This window comes from Lontra canadensis, unplaced genomic scaffold (assembly GCF_010015895.1).
Source record: "Lontra canadensis isolate GAN:19392208 unplaced genomic scaffold, GSC_riverotter_1.0 scaffold31, whole genome shotgun sequence".
Lineage (NCBI taxonomy): Eukaryota > Metazoa > Chordata > Mammalia > Carnivora > Mustelidae > Lontra > Lontra canadensis.
Genome location: NW_022631025.1, coordinates 6,732,021 through 6,753,151, shown reverse-complemented (window position 1 = coordinate 6,753,151; position 21,131 = coordinate 6,732,021). Strand labels below are relative to the sequence as shown.

General features: G+C 47.1%; 1 protein-coding gene across 3 annotated transcripts in view; it reads right to left on the bottom strand.

The window, feature by feature from the left end:
* LOC116872976 (histone-arginine methyltransferase CARM1-like) overlaps positions 1–21,131 on the bottom strand; it is a 258,896-nt gene that overhangs the window by 20,675 nt on the left and 217,090 nt on the right. Inside the window, exons 7-10 of one of the 3 annotated variants that reach the window (XM_032866538.1) lie at positions 20,077–20,167; positions 5,238–5,319; positions 3,981–4,066; positions 1,410–1,494 (exon numbers count right to left, since the gene is read on the bottom strand). In XM_032866538.1, the coding sequence (XP_032722429.1) occupies positions 1,410–1,494; positions 3,981–4,066; positions 5,238–5,319; positions 20,077–20,167 (344 nt within the window). Of the gene's footprint in view, positions 1–1,409; positions 1,500–3,980; positions 4,067–5,237; positions 5,320–20,076; positions 20,168–21,131 lie in introns of all 3 variants that reach the window. The other 2 variants (XM_032866536.1, XM_032866537.1) reach the window with 2 other exon arrangements.

Sequence of the window (21,131 nt, the reverse complement as noted above, 5' to 3'; positions counted from 1 at the left end):
CTTCTGGAAGCCAGAAAAGCTCCTGGGCAGATGGTCTCTACACTCCTTCCAGCTCAGACTTAATGCATGTGTATGTGTGTGAAAGTGTTTAAATGGACATTCTTCCTTTTATGTGAAGAGGTGAGACCATCTGGCTGGGCCTCCAACACCAAGGTCACCTGTCCTGGGCTCAGGCTGTGTCTCTGGCTTGGATGGAGGAAGGGTCCATTTTGACTTGAAGATTTTGTAGGGATATCTGACAAAATTTAGCTGCTAAGTAACATAAACCACTTCTAGATCAAAATATACTCAAAGAATATTAGAGTAGAATGCAAATTTTTGAAAGCTTTTTAGGATAAAGCGTTTAACTTCAAAGAAGTTCTCCCCTTGGAGCAGGCCACGTCTAGCTTATCTCCCTTGCTCCCGCAGGAACAAATTCACTGGGGGAAAGTCGGAGACATAAATGCGTGGATTCCCTTGGACAAATATGCTTCTGGAATGACTCATACATCCTTTTCTTTCTCTCTGATTGTCAGCCCAGATGAGGCTGCTAGGGATCCCCTCCCCCTGAGCCCCCCAATCTCCCTGAGCTTTATCACAGACCCACAAGTCCTTCTCTCTTTGCAGATGCAACGGTGAGCCTGCATGCTTTTTTATACGGAGTAGAGGAGAGTGTGCTGCAGGTTTGCCGTTTGCCTGGTCATGTGACCCAGAGCAACTGTCTTCACTCATCAGAGAACACGAGAAAGCCTGGCAAGGGAGCAGGGGGAGTCCGGAGGAGAGCACAGATTTGGGGGTTCCTGGGGATAGTGCAGCCCCAACGAGAAATGCCAGACACTGAGAATCAACTTGGAGGTGGTCTGTCTCCTCTCTTCCCTTAGGGTTTCGGATCTTTTCAGGAGCGGGAAGGAGTCCATGATGGAGATGTCACCTGCCGAGGCTGTTAGCGTTAGCCATCCATGCCTGCCTGGTCACTAAGGAAGGGTTCTAGCCTACGGAGCTGACGGTGCGAATCAGAGAGGGGGAAGGCCTGAGTCTGGCTGCACCTGGACACAGGCTGTTCTGGAACCAGGATGGTGAGAGAGAAAGCCAAGGCGGGTGCCTGGGGTCCTTCCCACCACCTATTCTGGAAAAGACCAAGAGGGATGATAAAGCCCAGACCCTCTGTCCTTCCTTCAAATCCCAATCCAATTGTCCTCAGAGGTTTCCCAGGATTTTAGCCAGGGCCGAAAGGACACTGCAGAAAACGGTCTCATTTCGACTTGGCACTAAAATCTGAAAGTTCTGTTTGCATCAGTGCTTTGAAACTCTTGAAACTAGAGAAATGAGTGTTATGGTGGTTGAATGGTGGTTGACACCTTGGAGTCATGATCACACACGGTGGGGAACGGCACGGGGCCCGAGCGGGCGTGGAAGGGGGTGATACCTACAGAGATCCCACAAAGGCCACGTCGAACCAGAACGCCAGGCCGTGGACGAGGCCAGACTGTGTCAGCTGAAACACAAAGGGGATTTCTACTCTGCAAGGAAAGAAAAGAGAGAGAGAGCACGGAAACACTTGGAATTATTTTGTTGCTGTTGACAGGCATACGAGATATATTTGAGCGATCAACCAGAACATTCCCAGGCTATTTTCTTTCTCTCTTAAGCACTCCAGCTTGGGAAGCAGGGCTCTCTCCGTGCGTGATTACGCATTTGACAATGTGGCTCCTTCTTCTTCTTCTTTTTTTTAATATTATGGTCGTCACCATACAGTACATCACTAATTTTTGATGTAGTGACAGTGTGGTCTCTTGACAAAATGTGGCAAGAATTCCATCACCACGCTGGGCAACCCAGGACTCCCCGGGGGAAGGCAACATCCAGAGTGGGGTGTGAGCCCCGGAGAGGAGGACGAGGCCCAGGTGACACCCGTCCTTCCAGATGTCAGAGCGCCAAGAGAGGCAGCTCCCTTGTGCTGCTACTCAGATGGGAAAGGCCGGCCGGCTGCTAAAAAATGAAACAGATCACAGGGGGCCGCATCACAGACAGTGGCCACTGTCACAGTTCATTTATTTTTCGGGGAGGTCACTGAACCTCGCACAGGGCCACAGCAAACGTCACGCAGACGTGGCTGTGGTTTCTACCACATGTGGGATGAGTGGAACTAGAAGGAAGAGTGGAAAGATAACACAAAGGGTAGATGCTAACTTGGAAAGTCACTTAAATCCTCTCTCAGTTTTGTCACCTGTCAACGGGTGACAAAAACTCCCACTTCCCTTGCGAGGTTCTCATGCGTGTTGGGCAGGGGGATAACATAGGAGAGCGCTCTGAGAACTCCACAGAGTTTCACAATTAAAAGATGATCTTATTCATCCGTTGCTGAGGGGAGACTTGGGTTAGTGAGTGCTCTAAAGATTTTCAAAGGAGGTCATACCTTCTTTGCATGTATGGTGCCTGCAAAGCCCTAACTTCTTTCACCCTGCGGCAGTCAGAGCCTTTCTAGAGTTTTCCATTGTGCTGATCCCACTGAATTGTTTGGTATTGCACTGCCATTATTTCCTCCTTTTTGGGGGGAGGGCATTCCCCTAAGTAGACCGAGCTCTTCACATGCAGACTTCTGGAAGTTACTTTCTGAGCCCGTGTAAGCACCGGCACTGTACCTGGTACCTGGCGAGGTCTCAGTAAGCATCTGTCGAAACCACACACGCAAATGGAGAACGGAAAGCCGACACAGACTTCAAACTTCCCTGGACTCAGGAGGTGGCCCCGAGCAGCACCGACGGCCAACGGAAGCCAATTTTGCCCGGGCCCGTGGGAGTCACCAGAGTTGCTCCCAAATGCCAGTCCTCGAGCGGAGCACGCGGCAGGAAGACAGTGACCCACTGAGCCGGGCTCAGGCACAGCACGTGACGGCTTCGGCCAAGTCCGCGTGAACAGAGGCGAGCTGTGTCGTTTCTGGGCAGAAAGAAGCCCTTACTGCCAGGACATACGTGACCACGAATCTTTCTTTTTGACTAAGTGAGGAACGACGCTCTGGACGGAGGCTGGTGGGAGAGGGTGGGTGACGCCACACAGAGCCACAGCTGTGCCCCGTGCACGAACAACATTGGGGAGGACGACTCCTGCGGTCTAAGCCATGGACGTGGCTTCCGAGGACAGCAGCGGGTTCTAGCCTGCCCCGACTAGGACAGCACCCTGCGCCCGTTGTGATCTGCAGACAGACGGTGGTCTAAGCTGCCCAGTGGCACCTGCTAAAGTCTGGCCCTTACTTCCTCAGAAGCCCGGGCAAAATGACAGCCTGGCTGGGTCTTTAGCTGCATACCCAGGGAAAAAAAATACTGGCACACCGATCTTCTCGAGGAAAAAAAGGCAAAATACTAGTGGAAGGTCATGCCTGGCGGGTTCCTATCACGAGCCGCAGAATGGGTTCTCATTTCAGAGTCTCTTCCGGTGGAGGGAAGGAGACAAACATTTTTTTTACTGAGTGCTGTCTTTGAAAATGAGCTCGTGCCTGCGAAACACCTAGCACAGCACTCAGGTAGGCAAGCACTCAGCAAGCTGTAGCTCTGCTTCTTGTATGTTCCTGGCCCAGGTGAGGACTTCAGCAGCCAGGACTCTGGAGCCTTTGGAACAGTCTCACATCCTCCATCATTCTGTGACCTTGCACAACCTACTGTTCCACTCTGCCGTAAGACGGAGGTCACCACGGTACTGTACGCAGAGTACTGTTGTGAGGACACAGTGAGTCGGTATGTGTAAAGGGCTCAGAACGCCAACTGACTGCAAAAGCACCAGCTATTGCTATTCACGTTATACACACAACTCTTAAACCAATCCTACGGAAGAAGCTTCACCACCCTCGTTTGGCGGTAAAATACGATTAGCACTGCTGCACCGTTCTGGGTGAGACTCCCACCTCAGGTCTCTCCCCTGCATGAGTGGCAAAACCCTGCGCTAAAGTTTGGGGATGAGCGAGGTGGAGAGTGTAAAAGCCAAGAGCCACACTGCTATTTACGAACCTGTGGAGATCTGCCTCTTTGGCGTCCACGAAGTTGACTGTGTATTTGACTGTCCGAGCCATCAAAATCCGGATGTCGAATGTGTCCTGGCAGGGTGGGGGGTGGGGGAGAAGCAGCAGAAAAGTTATCTTTCTATCAGGACAAACGGAACCCCAGCAAAACTGTGGGCTGGCTTTCCTCCCAAAATTTCAAGTCAACAAGGGTTAGGATTTGGAAGGCATGAGCTTAATGAGAATAAGGTCCCTAATGACGACTAGCGTTTATTCCGGGCTTACTATGCAAGCGTGGCGTACGTACTTCATGCTTTTCCTAAGTGCTAAGGTCGTGTCATCCAGTCCTCCAGTGCTTCTGAAGCAGGTGTTTGGTGTGTTTTCAACCATCCAGACTTTATCCCTTCACCATATTCTAAGGAATTCCATAAAAACTCAGCCCTCCTTCAGCTCCCAGTATGGCCGGTGACCCTAGCTTGGCCAGTCAGTGCGTGACTTTTCCCCTGAAGATGGTTTCACAGGCAGGAACCTAAACCGAGGGAGGACACTCAGGCTCTAGCTAAACTAATTCGGGGGCTTTGGCCCGAGTTATTAGAGAAAAGCCGGCTCTTCTGTGGGACTTAAGAGTTATACAGATCTGAGGCAGGAGTTCCTGAAGCCATCTTGCTACCAGGAGGGGAGACCCTGTCTGGGAACGGAGATAAATTAGAAGCAACGGAGATAAATTTTCAGGATAGAGAAATCAGATTCGGGTGATACTGTCCGAACTCCAGCAGTGGGTCACAAGCTCCAGGCTCTACAGGTTTGAGGGCCAGTAATTAAGCCAGTTTTGGGTAATGCCAAATTATTACTGTCCAAGGTCACACAGTTAGAGGGGACCACGATGGAAACCCCGATCTGTTTGACAGCAATGCTCCTGTTCTAAGTTATTTATTTTACAAAGCTGCCTCTTCTATTAGGCCTCGGGCCACCAGAATCAATGGGAAGATATGAATTATTGAACAAGTGTGAGGGCTCAGTGTGGACATGGGGTGAGTCAGGGCGGTGGGGTAATCAGAAGTTACTTATTGAGAGGCAGTCAGAAAATCTCCTTGCTTGTGACCGCATCATTCTCTGAGAACTTTCTTAATTGATTGGAAGATGAGAGCTGGAAGACTTGAGAACATAGTGTCCCAAGGAGCTCTTTCTTTTTTTCGGTGATGGGAGCGAGTGAGTGATTGAGTCCAGAAAAACGTGTGGGGGAGAGCCTGCCATGAGAGCCACTTACGACTATCGGCTGCCTGAAATACTCGTCCACTGCAGCCCCCCGGAGGCTGGACAGGTTGACCCCATAGAAGCAGTGCTGGTACCTGAAAGAGGGAGCACAGAGAATCACATGCACCTTGGCCCTGGCCAGAGCCCCCAGCCCTTACAGCTGGGACGTGCTGGGAGGCTGCCTCAGAGGTCCTCAAACATGGCCACGAGCACATGTGCGAGCCCGTGAAGGGAAACTGGTCTAGAACGTGTGGCAGAGGGGGAAATGCTCTCTGGCGAGTCTGTGGACCTGTACTTGACCTGCGGTGGGGTCGGGGTGGGGGGTAGCTGAGGTGCAGGACAACACCCGTGGAAAGCTTATGGACGCTGTCTGTGGGTACGAAAGCCTTTGGGTTCTCACCTTCCCACCCTTGACTTCATGCCCCAAGGTGGCTGCTTGTTCCGGGACATGCTGTCCACATTCTGAAATACAATTCCCCGACCCTCTCATTATCCAGCCCTGAGCACGACTTTCCATCTCTAAAGTCCCTCCACGTTCCTGCCATTTCAGGAAAGAGATTTCTCTTTTCAGTTCTCCTAGCCACAGGCCTGCGACTTCCCGATGGCATTGGCTGTGGCAGCTGAGAGCCACGGTCCTGTGTGACCTGGAGCCTGCTCATCACAGTCCGTGGCACATGGTTCTTCTCACACCTAGGGTCAATGACATTTGGACCACGGAACCCTTAACAGTCTAACCCTCACTTCCTGCCTGCTGGGGGCCAGATGCGAAGCCGATGGGGCCACACCACTGGCCATGTCTTACCTTCATGTCCCTCATGTCCCCGCTCAGACCGTGCGGGGGCCACGGCACTGCTCTGTGTCTGCGCGGCTAGTGGCTCCACTCAAGAGGAGAGAGCTCGGGCGAGGACTAAGACAAGCTTTACTCGGGCTCTGCCAGGGGTCGACTCTGGGCCCCACACAAGGCACCTGAACCCTGTGCCTGGTTCCCGGTGTCTGAAATGGGAACAATCAGGCACTCCCTCTGCAGGGCTAGACAGGGGTTAAGGGAGTTAATACAAGGACCTGTGAGTCAGTCGTGGCATTTTGTTAGCACCGTCTAAGTCGGCTGTGATCCTCGGAATGTCGCTTTCTTGGGTCAGCACTGGGCACCAGGGCAGTGGTTCCCAGTCTTGACTGTGCTGTGGGAGGACTGGGTGGGGGGTGGACTTTTAAAAATTCGAATTCCCTGGGGCGCGTGGGTGGCTCAGTGGGTTAAAGCCTCTGCCTTCAGCTCAGGCCGTGATCCCAGGGTCCTGGGATAGAGCCCGCATTGGGCTCCCTGCTCAGCAGGGATCCTTCTTCCCCCTCTCTCTCATTGCTTGCCTCTCTGCCTACTTGTAATCTCTGTCTAATAAATAAATAAAATCTTAAAAAAAAATTGAATTCCCAGGCCCAATTCCATAGAGGAGCCTTGGAGAACTTATCACTAGAAAGTCTTTATCCTGAGCCGGAAAAGCAGCTTCCCCTATGTGTGTCCCTATGTGTGTGCGTGTGTGTGCGCGCGTGTGCACGCGTGTGTTGTCGAGCCTATAAATCAGGTGGGGATTCACTTCCTCCCTCCCTATCCTCTCCCAGTCAAAATGCCGGCCAACTGGCAGGGAAGAGAGGAAAACCACCACCACCCAAAGAATAAATATACAAAATTTAAATTTGTGGTGCAGCTCAATTTGGATGGAAAGACCACCCAAAGCCAGGTTCTAAATCCGAAATCAGAAGAGGCAGGGAGGCCTGATACCGTTCAGTCGACGGCTAGTTCTCAGCCTGCGAGCGAAAAGCAAGCCCACTAGGCGACCCACAGATCCCGCAGGGCGCATGCGTCTCTCACCGCCGAGCCCCTGCCTGCTCTCCCTTCTGCCCAGAAGGACCCTTTCCCTCTCGCCCCATTAATTCCTACCCCATCTCTGAGACTCAGCTCAAATGGTCCCATTCACAAGCTTTAAAACTTGTACTACAGTAAAATATTTAAATTTAACCCACTTAAAAGTGAAAGTATTTTCTAGGGGCACGGGGTGGGGTGGGGTGGGTGGGGGCTCAGTTGGCAAAGCTCTGATCAGCTGAGGTCATGTCCTAGGTTCCTGGGATCGAGTCCCAAGTCGGGCTCCCTGCTCCGTGGAGCATCTGCTTCTCCCTCTCCTTCTGCCTCTGCCTCTCCCCACTATTACATACTCCGTCTCTCTCTCAAAATAAATAACATCTTTTCCAAAAAGTGGAAGTGTCTTCTTATTCATCTGTGTATATTTAGTAGAGGGCTGGTGTGTTGTGAGGGCTAAAGTCACCCCTCCAGCTGTCATCGACCTCTCTTTATGAAGGAACTGAGGACTTGGTGTCCTTCACAGGCCTATGAGTGGGTCGAGGTGCCAACGAGGATGATGGAGAAATGGAAAATCATGACCCTAAGTTTCTTTAGTTCCATTACTTTTTTTAAAGATTTTGTTTCTTTGAGAGAGAGAGAGAGAGTGTGTGTGTGTGTGTGTGTGTGTGTGCATGGTTGTAGGGGGGAGTGGCAGGGGGAAAAGCAGACGACAGATGAGCAGGGAGCCCGATGCAGGGCGGGATCTCAGGTTGGACCTCAGCAGGTGCTTAACACTTAACTGACTGAGCCACCCAGGTGCCCCTCATTCCTTGTTTCTTAATCTCCTCCCACCAAGGGCCCCAGCCAGCCTGGCCCACAGGTGAAGCTGCCATTTTATGAATACACATACTGAGAACCAGGCTCCTATATGCCTATAGAATATTTGGAAACAGATCCCTGAAAGTTGAAAGTACGTTTTCAGTATTTAGAAGGAGAATCAAGGTGTTTGGAGAAATAAGTCATCGTCACAATAGTTTTTAATAGAGGGGAGGAGGAGGGGGAAGGGAAGAGTGGCTGAGGGGAATCGAAAGGGGAGGGAAGGGACAGAGGCAGAGACAGAATTCCCCAGAAAGCCTGGAAAGAGTCATCCCTGTCCATCCTTCAGAATGCCCTGGGAAGCTTTTGAAACGCATCCGTCCAATTGTGGTTTATATGATACAGATGTGTAACCCTCCTGCTTGTTGCCAAAAGCTGACCTGGTGATTCTCATGTGCACCCAAGGCTGAACACGACAGTCACCCGTCCTACAATCCTCGCCAGCTAGCAAAAGACAGTCCCCAAGGGCTGAGACAGCTCGGCACCTGGCAGTGCCCGAGGCTGCAAACTGCTCTCCAGGCCTTGGATACAACTGCAGGGACCAAATCTGTGCCCTTTTCCTTGTGTGCTTGGTGCCCGTGAAAACCCAGCAGCCGTGATCAGTCACACGGGCACCGTGCCCAGGGCAGGCAGAGCTGTGGGCCAAGAGCCCCCTGCCTGGGTTTTCAGAACTTTCTGGCTGGACCATCTTTCCAGTTCTTAGAAATCTCAAATCTCCTTCTGAAATGCATCACAAAATGCAGGGACTGCATCTCTGTGGGTCTCCTCACCACCCACCATCACTGGGTGGCGAATCAGGAAACGAATCTGTCGACTTGGAAGCTGTGGATGATTTCCACTGTTTTCTTCTTACATGGGTTTTATTTTCCAGGTTACCTTATGGCCTCTTAATGAGTCCATAAGGTGGAGACTATGTGTGGTTTTTGGTCTTGACTTCACATTTCCAGCTGTCCCCCCACTTCCCCTCCCTCTCCACCATAATCTATGTGACATCTGGAAAGTTCTGCAAATATAGCCCAGAAGGAAAGTAATTGTACTATTAGCTATGCCTGAACACAACCGGAGTGCAGAGAAAGAGGCAAACCCTTTACTGTGACAGTAACTTCTCCAAGTTCTACACAGAATTCAGCTTGGAGAAGCATCCAAAGGAAGCTCCTTCTGTGGCCTCCTTTGTCCTTGGCTCTCCTCTAGCTCATCCTGACCTTCTGTCCTTCCTCCTCCTTCACACAGCTCTCCCCACCTGCCTCCTGGATCTGCCTTAGAAGAATGGTGGTACAGCCCTTGTTCTCTTAGAGATGTTAGCCTTGGCCTTCAGCCTTCACAGACGGAAGCTTCTGCAACACAAGCCCTTTCTTTGCTAATATGAACATGTGATCTCATGGAACACTCACAAGTCTACTTTAATAAAAATCTTTGCATCTTCATTCTATCCTAACCAAAACCCCACTTCTCTCCACTAAGAAGCTTAAAAAAAAAAAAGATAGAGAAGAAAGGGAAAACAAGAAGGAAGGAAGGAATGAAGGAAGGAAGGATGAAAAAAATGGCAGGGAGGGGGAGAAGATAAGGAGAAGGAAAAATTCCATTCTAATGTTTGACAAGCAAGTGTTTCTGTGCCTTAATGTCCTACACTTTACCAGAACTGACAACCCAGGGTGTGCCCACCCGAAGAGAGGCACAGAAGCCATGAGAACTAGAAAACAGATACAGGGATCCAGGAATGTCACTTAAGACACATGTGGTACTGAGGATGCAGCCTAAAGGGGGCTGGAATGGCCTGGTGGGGAGCCTCATAGGAGAAGGATGCATGTCTAGGAACAAATGGTATCTTTTTAATTTCTTACACATCCCTTATAAATACCAGGACTTGAGGCTTGGTTGCAACAATTTTCTCCAACAGCAGAATGCAGACATACCTCTGTGTAGATGCTCAGCTCATCATGTCTCTGGTTTTCTGGGTTTAAACTCCAGCAAAGTAATATGGCATATATTTTATATGTGATATATTTCTATACTTTTTGTATTAAAATTTTTTTTTTTACTATGAAAAAAGAGGGGGAAAGAAGAACACAGTCCTTAAAAGAAACGAAGCTTCAGATGGTGCATCTTTCGTAAGAAGTAAGGGAAAGGGCACCTGGATGGCTCAGTGGGTTAAAGCCTCTGCCTTCGGCTCAGGTCATGAACCCAGGATCCTGGGATCGAGCCCCGCATCGGGCTCTCTGCTCAGCGGGGAACCTGCTCCCTCCTCTCTCTGTCTCTGCCTGCCTCTCTGCCTACTTGTCTGTCATAAATAAATAAAATTTAAAAAAAAAAGAAGGGAAAGCCTATGATTCTATAAAGGAACCTGTGGCACATCCCTGGGCGTTCCCGTGTAAATCTAGACATTATTTTGTGTAACAACCGGACCTATGGCAAGACGCTGAGGAAAATATCTGTTGTTTGTTGCTCTTCTTCTGGTAACAGCACCAGATTCTCTTCTGGAGGGCACCTCTCCCCCACTCTCAGTCCTTGCAGCTTGGGTAGTCTTATCTCTAGAGATTCTCATGTGGCTCAGTCCAAGTCAATCAGAGCATCTTAAGACCATGGCAGTGAACTCAGGGTTTGGCATCTGACCCAGTGAGAGTCAACTGTAAGATTTTTGCTCAAACAGCTGCAAAGAACTGGCTCTAGAGCTATGAATTCATACGTCTGGACTTGCAGCATATGGGCTCAGGAGCAGAAATTTTGGAAGAGCTGTGAGTCTGACAGAGGTTACTAAAAAGATGAATATAGAAACTGAAGCTTATTCTTTGAACAAAAGCCAGTTTGTAAACACTGGACAGATGCAGTTAAAAACAGTTTTTGTTGAGACTTGGCATGAAGGATATGCACTTGGTTTGCAATAGACACTCCCAAGCTCGCACAGCTCCCCTTTCTGTTTTTAGCTCTAGTCCTGAATCCTTTCCATGAACTTAAAAGTAGATTCTCCCTTAGTGCAAAGTGGAGAACTTCTAAAATGATCCTATTCCCACCACAGATTTTAGTTTCTTCTAAGCCTGTAACTTGCCTGCTTGAACTACAGTGAATGGATGGAAAGAGGAATTCACCTCTTTTAAAGATCAGACACCTTCACAAAGGCACCTTTGCCCATTGGAAAAGTGAGTATCAGACTCATCCAAGAGCATACTGGAGTCGTCTTCTCCATTCAAACCTCCCTGTTAATTTCCTGAGCCCAGTGTGCAACCTTGGCATTGCACTTGAACTCCTTCTAACTGGGACACTTGTACTATATCTGTAACACTGAAATAGGGACCACATGGTTAAAGAAAAAAAAAAATAAAGGTCTGGATGTGTACAAGCCCAGGGATGGAATGGTATGGAAGAACTAGGAGTCTGACGTAGGTTACAAAGAAGATGAATATAGAAATTGTTTCTTCTATGAACAAAAGCTAGATGGGTTCAAGAGCCGCAGATATAAAATGAGAGGCAGAGAGAATGTCAAGAATAAACACTAGTGGCTGAAATGAGATGCTAAGGCAAGCCACCACGAAGATACAAATGAAACAAGGACAAGGCACAGGAAAATCCAAACGTGACTGCACTGGTCATGGTAGTTTTCTTTCAAAAGTTCCTTCTCTCTGATAGTCTGTGCCATATACTTGGGTTCCCACGGAAATTCGGTCACATCACGTTGCAAACTGAAATGTTCCTATTTGGTCCACATGGTGTTTCTGTGTACCAGTGACTATCAGGGCCAAATATATTTTTGGGAAAGACCAGAAGGCCTGAAACTCTAGCTATGCCAAAAGAACCTTTAGTAGAAATTTCAGTTTGGGGGTGGAATTGGCCTGGGAACAAGCCATCCATTACCTTCACAGTAGATTTAGCAGTTTGTCCACTCAGTTGGAAGGATTTCCTTAAAAATAATGTGTTTCTCGGCACAGCATGGTCAGTAAGGCACCCTGTAGACTCGAGAGTGGAAAGGTGCAGGAAGGGAGCTCGCGTTGCCCTCAGCAGAATTCTCGCATTCATCTACCTCATCCTTTGCAAGTGCGGACTTCAGATTTCCACAAATAACAAATGACTCCAGGACATCCACCAGGGGCATCCCTCATATCACTCAATTGGCACGAAGGTTGTCAAGCATGATGGATGCCTACCATCCACTCACAATTCTTTATAAAGCATCTTTTGGTCCCTTAAGTGGTACCTCATGTTTTAAGGGCCACCTCAGATCCTCTCAGTCTTACCTCTCTCTGGAATCCACAGTCATATGTTCTGACCTGCTATGACAAAGTGTGGGCTCATGTGACCCCTCATGGCCATAACCCAACAGTGCCTCACCTCAGGCCTGCACCGTGTGTCTTCCCACTTCTGCCGCAGAGCATTCTTGTTGACTTGTGGTGGGGAGCATGGATACCATGAGACACAGTTGGTGTCCACACAGGCACAACCCCAAAGTGCGGGCTCCTTAGTGCTGAGGGGTGAAAAACTGACCATTGGGGAGAAAACAGCTGGTGGGTAAACCTCCCCAATCCTCTGTATACACTATCTTGTAGTTCATTCAACCTCTTGAGATGGTCCTGAGGTATCAAGCAATTTATTGGTGTTTGATAACATGTGGTGGTGAGCTCGGTAATGCACTTTCACATTAGCCCTCCCTCCTTCCCTGACTCACTCTTATTTCCTCTCCTTCTTGTTTTGCTGGGATTACATTCCTCAGTGAAGTGGCAGCTTATAAACTGTGTCTTACACCTAGTTTCTTGGGGAGCCCAAGCTAAGCTCAAGAGAGTAAAACAGCAATAGTAGAACTGCAGAGGTGCAACCTTGACAGCTGGGGCCCTGACCAGAAGAGCAGGGCCCTGAGACCTGGGGTCTAGACAGTTGAGTGAACATGGTGGAGAATCCTGAAGACATCTTCCCAACTCCTCTGAAGACTTCTAGCCAACAGAAGCAGAATTCTCCATCTTGTGTGAGCAGAAGAGCTGCCCAAAGACTGCATAAAACCACCTCTCGTAAAGCCCGTGTCTTTCAAGATAGTTTTGTTCTTCTCAAGATCAGCCTCGCTACTGCCCACTGCTTTCAGGCTACTGGTCTCCATGGCCATCAGGCTGATAACTCAAGCACAGCCCGAGCAGGAAGTACAGTGCCTATTCTGGGTGAGGACAACTTCTATACCTGAGAAACTGCACAAGGTGGATAGTATTTTCTGCTAAGAACCAGGGAAATATGCACAGGAAGGCATGTTATGGGTGTTAGACTGAGAAGGGTAGAATGTAAGTCAGGATAGGACACAATTTATCAACATAGGCACTCACAGGATTCAGGGTTCTAGCAAAATATGAGACTTAACAGTCCTCTAAGATGTCACTTTGTAGCTTGGTCATCATGATGGCCTGTAGTCAATGAAGTGGAGATTTCAAGACTTCTGCAGTATGGTAGTAAGGAAGGAGTCAGAAGGCTCTACCATTTAAGACATAAGAACATCTCTCCTGACTATGTTCTCAGGACAGGCCCAGGAAACCCTTTGTTCCTAAAGGTGATAGGGGGTGAACCAGTAGGAGAGCAGTGCCATCTTTGGGAATTGAGGGTGGCCGTCCTCAGTAGGTCAAAGACACTACTGCTGCCACCATCACACCGTGTTCCCAATGAGCACAGCTGGGATGGAATTTCAGATGCCAGAATCAAGAGAGCAATAATTAACTGTCAGAGTCAAGAAGTCAAAGAGATGTATAGTTAACGAGGATGGTGTTCAAATGATATCACAACAACAACAAATTTGCTGGCTGGCAGGCAGATGATGTCAGGGGCTACAGCGAAAAGTTAGGTCCTTCATCCGACATTCAGGTCTGATTTCCAGACACAGTTTATGGATCTAGAGCTCACTGGTCGATGAGGTGGAGGCCCAGCTTCTGAGAAGTCACGCTGCAGTACCACCACAAGCACACGCGGTTCACGTTCTCCAATTTCTCTGTAGAGGATCTGAGACATGTCGCTAGGAAGGCTGAGCGGATATCGATGCAAGGAGATTCAGAAGGCCTCTGGTTAATAAAGGCTTATGGAGGACAGCTAGTAAATAAACTTCCAGGCCAAGTCCGTCACACAGGTATCTGATGGGTTCCGATCCACCCTGAGGTTATTTTCTGAGTCCCCAAATACACAACCAGGATACACTCAGCCTCTGGCAGAACCCTCACCTGGGCCTGTGAAGAAAGGGCTATCATGGCAGCAACGAACAAGCAGAAGCCCCATCTCTGAAGGCCTCCATCCCCAGGTAGGGAATATTAGGATCTTTAGTTTAGGAATAGAGAAATCGTGTCCCAGAGAGACTGAATTACCTGGGCTAAGGCTTTACAGTTAGTAATGGACAGAACCAAGGATTCAGCACAGTTCGGTGTGGCTCTGGAGTCCGAAGTATCCGGCTTTTAACTACTCCCTATTTTGCCTACGATTTTGTGTCGCAGAGCTGTAAAAAAGGTAATATGGCAAGCTAGCTCCATCTCAAACTTCTTGAGAATATTTGCTTGCTCCTCTTAATCGATCCTATGTATATGTTTCTCTTATACAAGAATCAATTTGAAGTTGTATTTAAAGGAGTCGGCTTAAAACCCTGGAGCCAAATAGTTTCAATAACGGCAGGAGTACTTGCCACATAAGGAAGTTTTACAGGAGGGAACGATGATTCTTCATGACTGAGCCTTATTCTCTGGAGGCATTTTTCAGAATCTTAATTAATCAGGGGCAAGAAATATTAATAAAATAAGGAAATTATTAATTTTGTAGGTGACTGGTATTAACATCGAATGCGGTATTCTTGTCTACTGAGAAAGCCTCATAACTGGTTATTGAGAAGGAAAAAAATTCTGTGCTCACCACATACTTAAATGACAATGAATTTTAGAGTTAAACGTAAAATTTTTTAAGTGTTAAACGGAAAAAATGAAAACATGAAAGAAGTAAAAGTTAATGCTAGCCTTAGAAACTATGAAAATCTTTGTTGATCCAACAACACAGAAATATTTTTAATTTTTTTTGTGGTGAAAACTATCACAAAGATGACTACAGGGCAAACTGAAAATTCTGAAGAAAATATACCAAAGTCTTAACATCCTTCATATGTAAAGAATTCTTATGTTAATGCATTCATCTTTCAGTTAACAAAAGCCCATTGAACAACTCCTATTAGCTAGGTTAGATGATGCAGACACAGTGCAAAACAAAAGAGCCGCTATTACAGAACTTGTCTCACGAGGGAGATCGACAATAAATTAAATAAATAAGTAAAAACATATAATCCAGGGCATGATGGTAAGTGGAGTATGAGAAAATGAAGTGAGAAGCAGGATACAGACTTCCAGGAGCAAAGAGATGACATTTTGTACCTGACAGCAGGTCTCCTGGGAAGATGGCACATGAACTACGACCTGAAGAAGGTGAGAGGGAGCCATGGGGCCAACTTGCCTGTCTGGTAGAGGGAATGGCTGCCAGCCCAGTAGGTTCAAGGAGAATGGAGGAGACTACCCAGTGAGGACAGAAAGGATGAGAAAGGAGTGGGAAGAGATGACACCACATGGGTAGCAGGGTGGAACCACATCCTGGAGGGTCTTATCACCCCTGGTGAGAACTTTGACTTTCATGACGTAGAAGGTGGTAAGCCACTGGAGGTTTTGAGCAGAGGAAGACTGTGATCTGAAATATACATTATCAAGATCATTCTGGTTGCTGTTTAAAAAGAGGAAATAAGTTGAAAGGCTTGTGGGACTGTAGTAGAAGCAGGGTTTTTTGGTTTTGCTTGTGTTTGTGTTTTGCAGAGGTGAGCAGGGGTTGGTGACAAAGGTTAGCAGCTTGATTTTGGACACGCTGAATTTAAGATGCCCAAGAGACAACATCCAAGTAGAGTTGTCAACAGTCAGTTGGACACCTGAAGTCTATGGTTCCAGGGAGAGTTCTAGGCTGGAGTTCTCCCTATAGGAGTTGCTGGCGTAAAGACAATATTTACAGCTCAGAAGATGCAATGAGACCAGTCAGGAGGCAAGTAGAGACAAAAAGGGGAAGACAGTAAGAGCCAACTTGGAATCAATCCAACACTGAAGACTTGGGTCATGAGGAAGAATCATCAGAGGAGACAAGGTAGGGGCCGATAAGGAAGGAGGAAAACCAGGTTTAGGCTTTAGAAGTGAAGTGAGGAGTCCCTGAGGCCAAGTGTCCTTGATGACAAAGTCAGGTGAGGATTGATCACTTGTTATATCTAATGCCTTGACTTGGCCAGTTATCCCTCAGCTTCTTGGCTCCCTTCTTCAGCATATACCTAAACTGCCACCACCACCACCATCATCATCATCATTATTATTTGCATCCCTCTCCCTCCACTCCACCAGCATTTCCACTTCTCTGCCTCTTCTAATAAAAACTGTGCACACTTTTAACCACCTGTTCCCCGCACCAATGCGACCAAAGGCCCACATGTAGTCGCCTAACACAGAAACCTCTTCATAGAGGAAGGGGAGTTACAAGGAGAGTGAAGGCTGTGAGTTTTGTTAACTATATGTTTTTTAAAACATTCTTTTGTGTGTTTGTTGACTAAAAATAAAACCGTTCAAATGCACTAGCGACCAAAGACATACAGATTAAAAATAAACTGGCCACCATTTTTTTTTTTGAATCAAATTGGCATTTAAAAAAACATAGCCCGTATGGGCAAGACTCAGCAGACATTCTCATATACTTCTGGTGGAAGTGTTAATTGGTAAAACTTTTCTACAGGGCAATTTGGCAATATATAAGAATAATTTTTTTAAAGATCCTTCTTCACACCTTTTGGTCCAGTAATTCTGCTTCTAGCAATTTATTGTAAGGAAATAATCAGAATGCAAACCATGATTTCTATAAAAGGATGCTCACTTTAGTGTTCTTACGGAATTTAGGATACAAAATTTTATAACATTCTATATTCTGCTAGAATATAGAAACAATACCTTAGTGTTGTTTCTTATAAAATTTATAGGATTAAATAAGCAATTAAAATAATATTTAGCACTGGAGCTCAAGCTGATGAATTATGATATTGTCACAAAAGAAATACTCTGCAGCAAGAGAATATTGTGAAGATATGAGAATATATCAACAAGGTATTGAAATCAAAACAAAATCTGAGGGTTTTGAAGGGGCGGGGGGTGGGAGGTTGGGGGAACCAGGTGGTGGGTACTGGAGAGGGCACGGATTGCATGGAGCACTGGGTGTGGTGCAAAAACAATGAATACTGTTACGCTGAAAATAAATTTAAAAAATTTAAAAAAATTTAAAAAGTAAAAGAGCTACAGAATGAGATTTATGGTATTATCCTAACTTTGTAAAAAAAATTTTGTTTTTAAATCAAAGAGATGACACCTAACCTCTTAATAGTAATTACTGGTGTACTTACTTGAGATTACTGGAGTTTTTACCCATTCAAAAATATTTATTGAGCACCTGCTATGTGACAGGCACTTGGGATGGACGGTGCTTAGGATACATTAGTGAAATCTGACAGAACCTGGGCTTTTGTGGTGCTTACATGCAATCAGGAAGGATGCTGACAATGAACAATAATAAATAAAGGGATTATATGTCTTTTGGGAAGTGGTAAGTGCTAAAGCAAAAACACAAAGCAGAAAAAGTGGGATTGGGATGGCGAGTGCTGTGGCTACCATTTTAAACAGGATGCCCAGGAGAGCTGGCATTTTGGCAGACTTTATGGAGGTGAAGGGATCAGCCACGTGAATATTGGGAGAAAAGTGCTCCACATAGAAAGATGAGCAAAAGCAAAGGCTCTGAGGTGGTTGCATATGCCTGAAAATCAGCAAGGACGCCTATGCGGCTGGAGTTGAATGAACACGGTCATAGGAAAAGAGAAACCAGACCGGACAGAATTTACCAGAAGGCTTTGGGAATGCTGGGAACAGACAGGTTAAGAAGCTATAGCAGTAATCAAGATGAGGGATGACAGTGTTGGGAACAAGGGAGAACAGAGAATATAATGAGAATAGGACAGATTCTGGGTAGAGTTCAAAAGTAGAGCCAACAGAATTTCTTGATGCTTTAGATATGGGGACAAAGAAAGAAGGGCCTCAATGGTTTTGGGCCTGAATGACTCGGAGGACAGCGTTATCATCAAGTGAGATGGAAAGACTATGAGTAGAGCAGATTTGGGAAGGGGGGGTTTGGGGGAGATGAGGTGTTGAGTTTGGATGGTAAGTCTCTGTGAGGGGAATGTCCAAGAGGCCACTGGGTATAAAAATATGGAGTTCCCAGGACATGTGTGAGCTAGATGACAATATCCTTGGGAATCATCAGCATACAGATGGCATCTGAAGCTAAGGAATGGGTGAGCTCACCAAGGCAATAGATGGACAAAGAGGAGGTCCAAGACTGTGTCCTGGGGCGCTCCCACAGCAGCAGGTGAAGGAGACAAGCAACAACCAATGAAGGATTTGTTGAAAAAGTGACCAGTGAGGCAGAAGAGAAATTAAAAGCTTGCACAGCATTTCAAATGCTGCTCAAATAAGGGTACTGGGTTCAATAAGCAGACAAGGGAGGATGGACACTGTTTAGAAACGTGGAGGTCAGCAGCACACTGGTGGCCTTGGTAAGAGCCATCATGGAGGAATGCCTTAAGAGAGGAACTGAAGGAAAGTCTTAGAGACTAGGAGGATAGAACGCTTTCTGAGGAATTTTGCAGCAAAGAGATGGGTGGTGGTTAACTGGGGAAGTGAGAGATAAAAAAAGGTTATTTTTTCTTTTGAGATGGAATAAATAGCAGTATGTTTGTATGCTGATGGTGAGCCTAGCCAATCCACTGTGATCATTAACATTCGTTCTCAAGGTACCAAGATGGCAGCAGATGGTACAGCTGGGAAGTCACGCGAGCACTGCCAGGACAACGCGCTCCCCTGCTGTCCCACTGGGGGAAGTAATCTGGTCGATTCTTTTACCTGGAATCCCTGCCTCTCCAACCTCGTCACCGACTCAGGAAGTTTATGGTTAAAATATAAACATTCTGGGTCAGCATGACCTCAGAGAACAATGATCATAATTAAGGTGCCCCCCATCACACACCAAGAGGCTTTCACCCCCATTAGGAAGCATGTGGCTTGGGAGTTTCAAAATTACAGACTGAGCAGAAACCATGAAATGCAAATCTGTGCTAGGAAAGCCTATTTTACAAGAAAAAAAAATCAGAGAGAAAGAATAAATTTTAGCCCTTTGACCCTACTCTTCAAAGAACTTGTAGCCTGGGAAACCAAAGCACATTTTGGCTGCTTCTTCACCAAGAGGCAGGATTACAAAGAGAAAAAAAAACAGAAATGCGCTGTGGCTACCTGCGTGTTGGAAGGTTCTGCATACGTCAGCTGGAACTCAGAGCCTACATTTTAGCATCCCTCCCCACCCGTCTGCCAGCACATGCCTGTCCTCCTACACACCTAACATTCCCACTAGGATGCTGTCTGTTCTGTTCCTCCCTCCCATGGGCCCAATATCATCATTCTCTTTCCCTCTTTCTCCTTACAAAAACCAGTGCTCAAAAAACAATGCCAGAAGGAATGCTGGTTTAGAACCGGTTGTTTTGTATTAGTTCTCATTCTCCAAATGAAGAAACCAAGTCTATAAAGGTGAAGCGAAATGTCCAAAAGCCAAGAGCCCATTAGTGCCAAAACTCCAAGAAAAATGTTTTGATCGACTCATTTACCTTGAGATGTACTGATTGCTCTGTCCTCTGACCAAGGTCCCTTCTAGCAGAAGCCGCCGCCCTGAGCCCAGGGAATGGATAACGGAAAGGAGGAAAGGAGGGGCCACAGTAGCGGGAGGATGCTGTCGTTCCAGCTATAGGCCACCTGCTAAGGAGCTCCCGGGTTTGTCCTCTCCAGGGGTTCTCAACAGGGGATGACTTTATGCCCCCTTCCCCTGCTGAGGACATTCGGCAGTATCTGGAGACATTTTTGGTGGTCACAACTAGGGGAAAGGCACTATTGGCATCTAGTAGGTAGCAGCCAGGGGTCCGGCTGAACATCCCACAGTGCACGGCACCCCCCCCCCACACCCTGCCATTTATATAACCCCAGACGGCAAACCCAAACCAGAAACTCCGGCTTACTCTAAAGGAAAGAGAATGGAAGAGAGAAGAGAACATTACCAAAAGTTGGCTCTGGAGTAGTGTTCCACGTAGAGCTGTTCGTCAGAAAAGGGGGCCAAGTGGATGTCGCCGAATGTCGGGAACATCATTCCTAATGATCAAGAGACAACAGACCCAGACGTTGACGCGCACCGCCTTCTGACTGCAGGGGACACTCACCCACCACTGGACCAATGCCACTCTTTCGCCCTATTTCAGTTATTACCCAAGAGGCTGAAGTACAATTTTGCCTCAAAGCAAGGATTAAAAAAATTAGGCAGAAGATTGGAGGAAAACTAAGAAGAATCCTAACGCAGTCACAAAGCTATGTTATGATAAAAGCTTGCAGAGTCTTAGGAGAGGCATTTAACCCGGCGTCCTGCCTTCTCTGCTGTCAGCTTTTTCCTTTCTGTACGCCCTGGGCTGGGAATTCTACGCACTTTCTTCATTTTTTAAAAATCCTATTTATTGTAAAAACAGCTCTGAATATAATTCACCTCCAATCATTCTATCCCATTATCATTTCCATTCTCAGACTCTGTCCATGTGTAATCATGTTGACGGTCTTTTTCAGTGCTGTTGGAAGCTCTGCTTCTCTGGGGGGGGGTCACCATCCTCCTCACTGGGACACCCACTCTTGTTTGCTGTTCCTGACCTTCACAGTCACCAGGGGGAAGGAAAGGCAGGTTCTGCAGTGGGCAGACAAACACCTAGCCGGGCATGCCTGAAGCCCAGCGTTCCCAAGCGGGCCGACACAGCAATCAATGTTATTATTCTTGTCATTTCCAGGGAGACTCTTTCTCATAGTCTTTAATGATCCGGCACATAAAAGAAAGATGAACTACTAACCCTACCTCAGAAGTGAGTATCGCCTTAGAAACTGGAGGTGCTGTCACAAAAGTAATACCTAAAATTTCCTGATTATGTTGATTTTGCCATGATCTTTTCTATGGGTTTTCCTGTATTGATTCATTTAATCCTCATCACAAAATACAGTAAGTTCTATTATCACACCCCCACTTTACAAATGGGTAAACTAAGGAACAGGGAACTTGAAGTGACTCAGCCACAGTCAC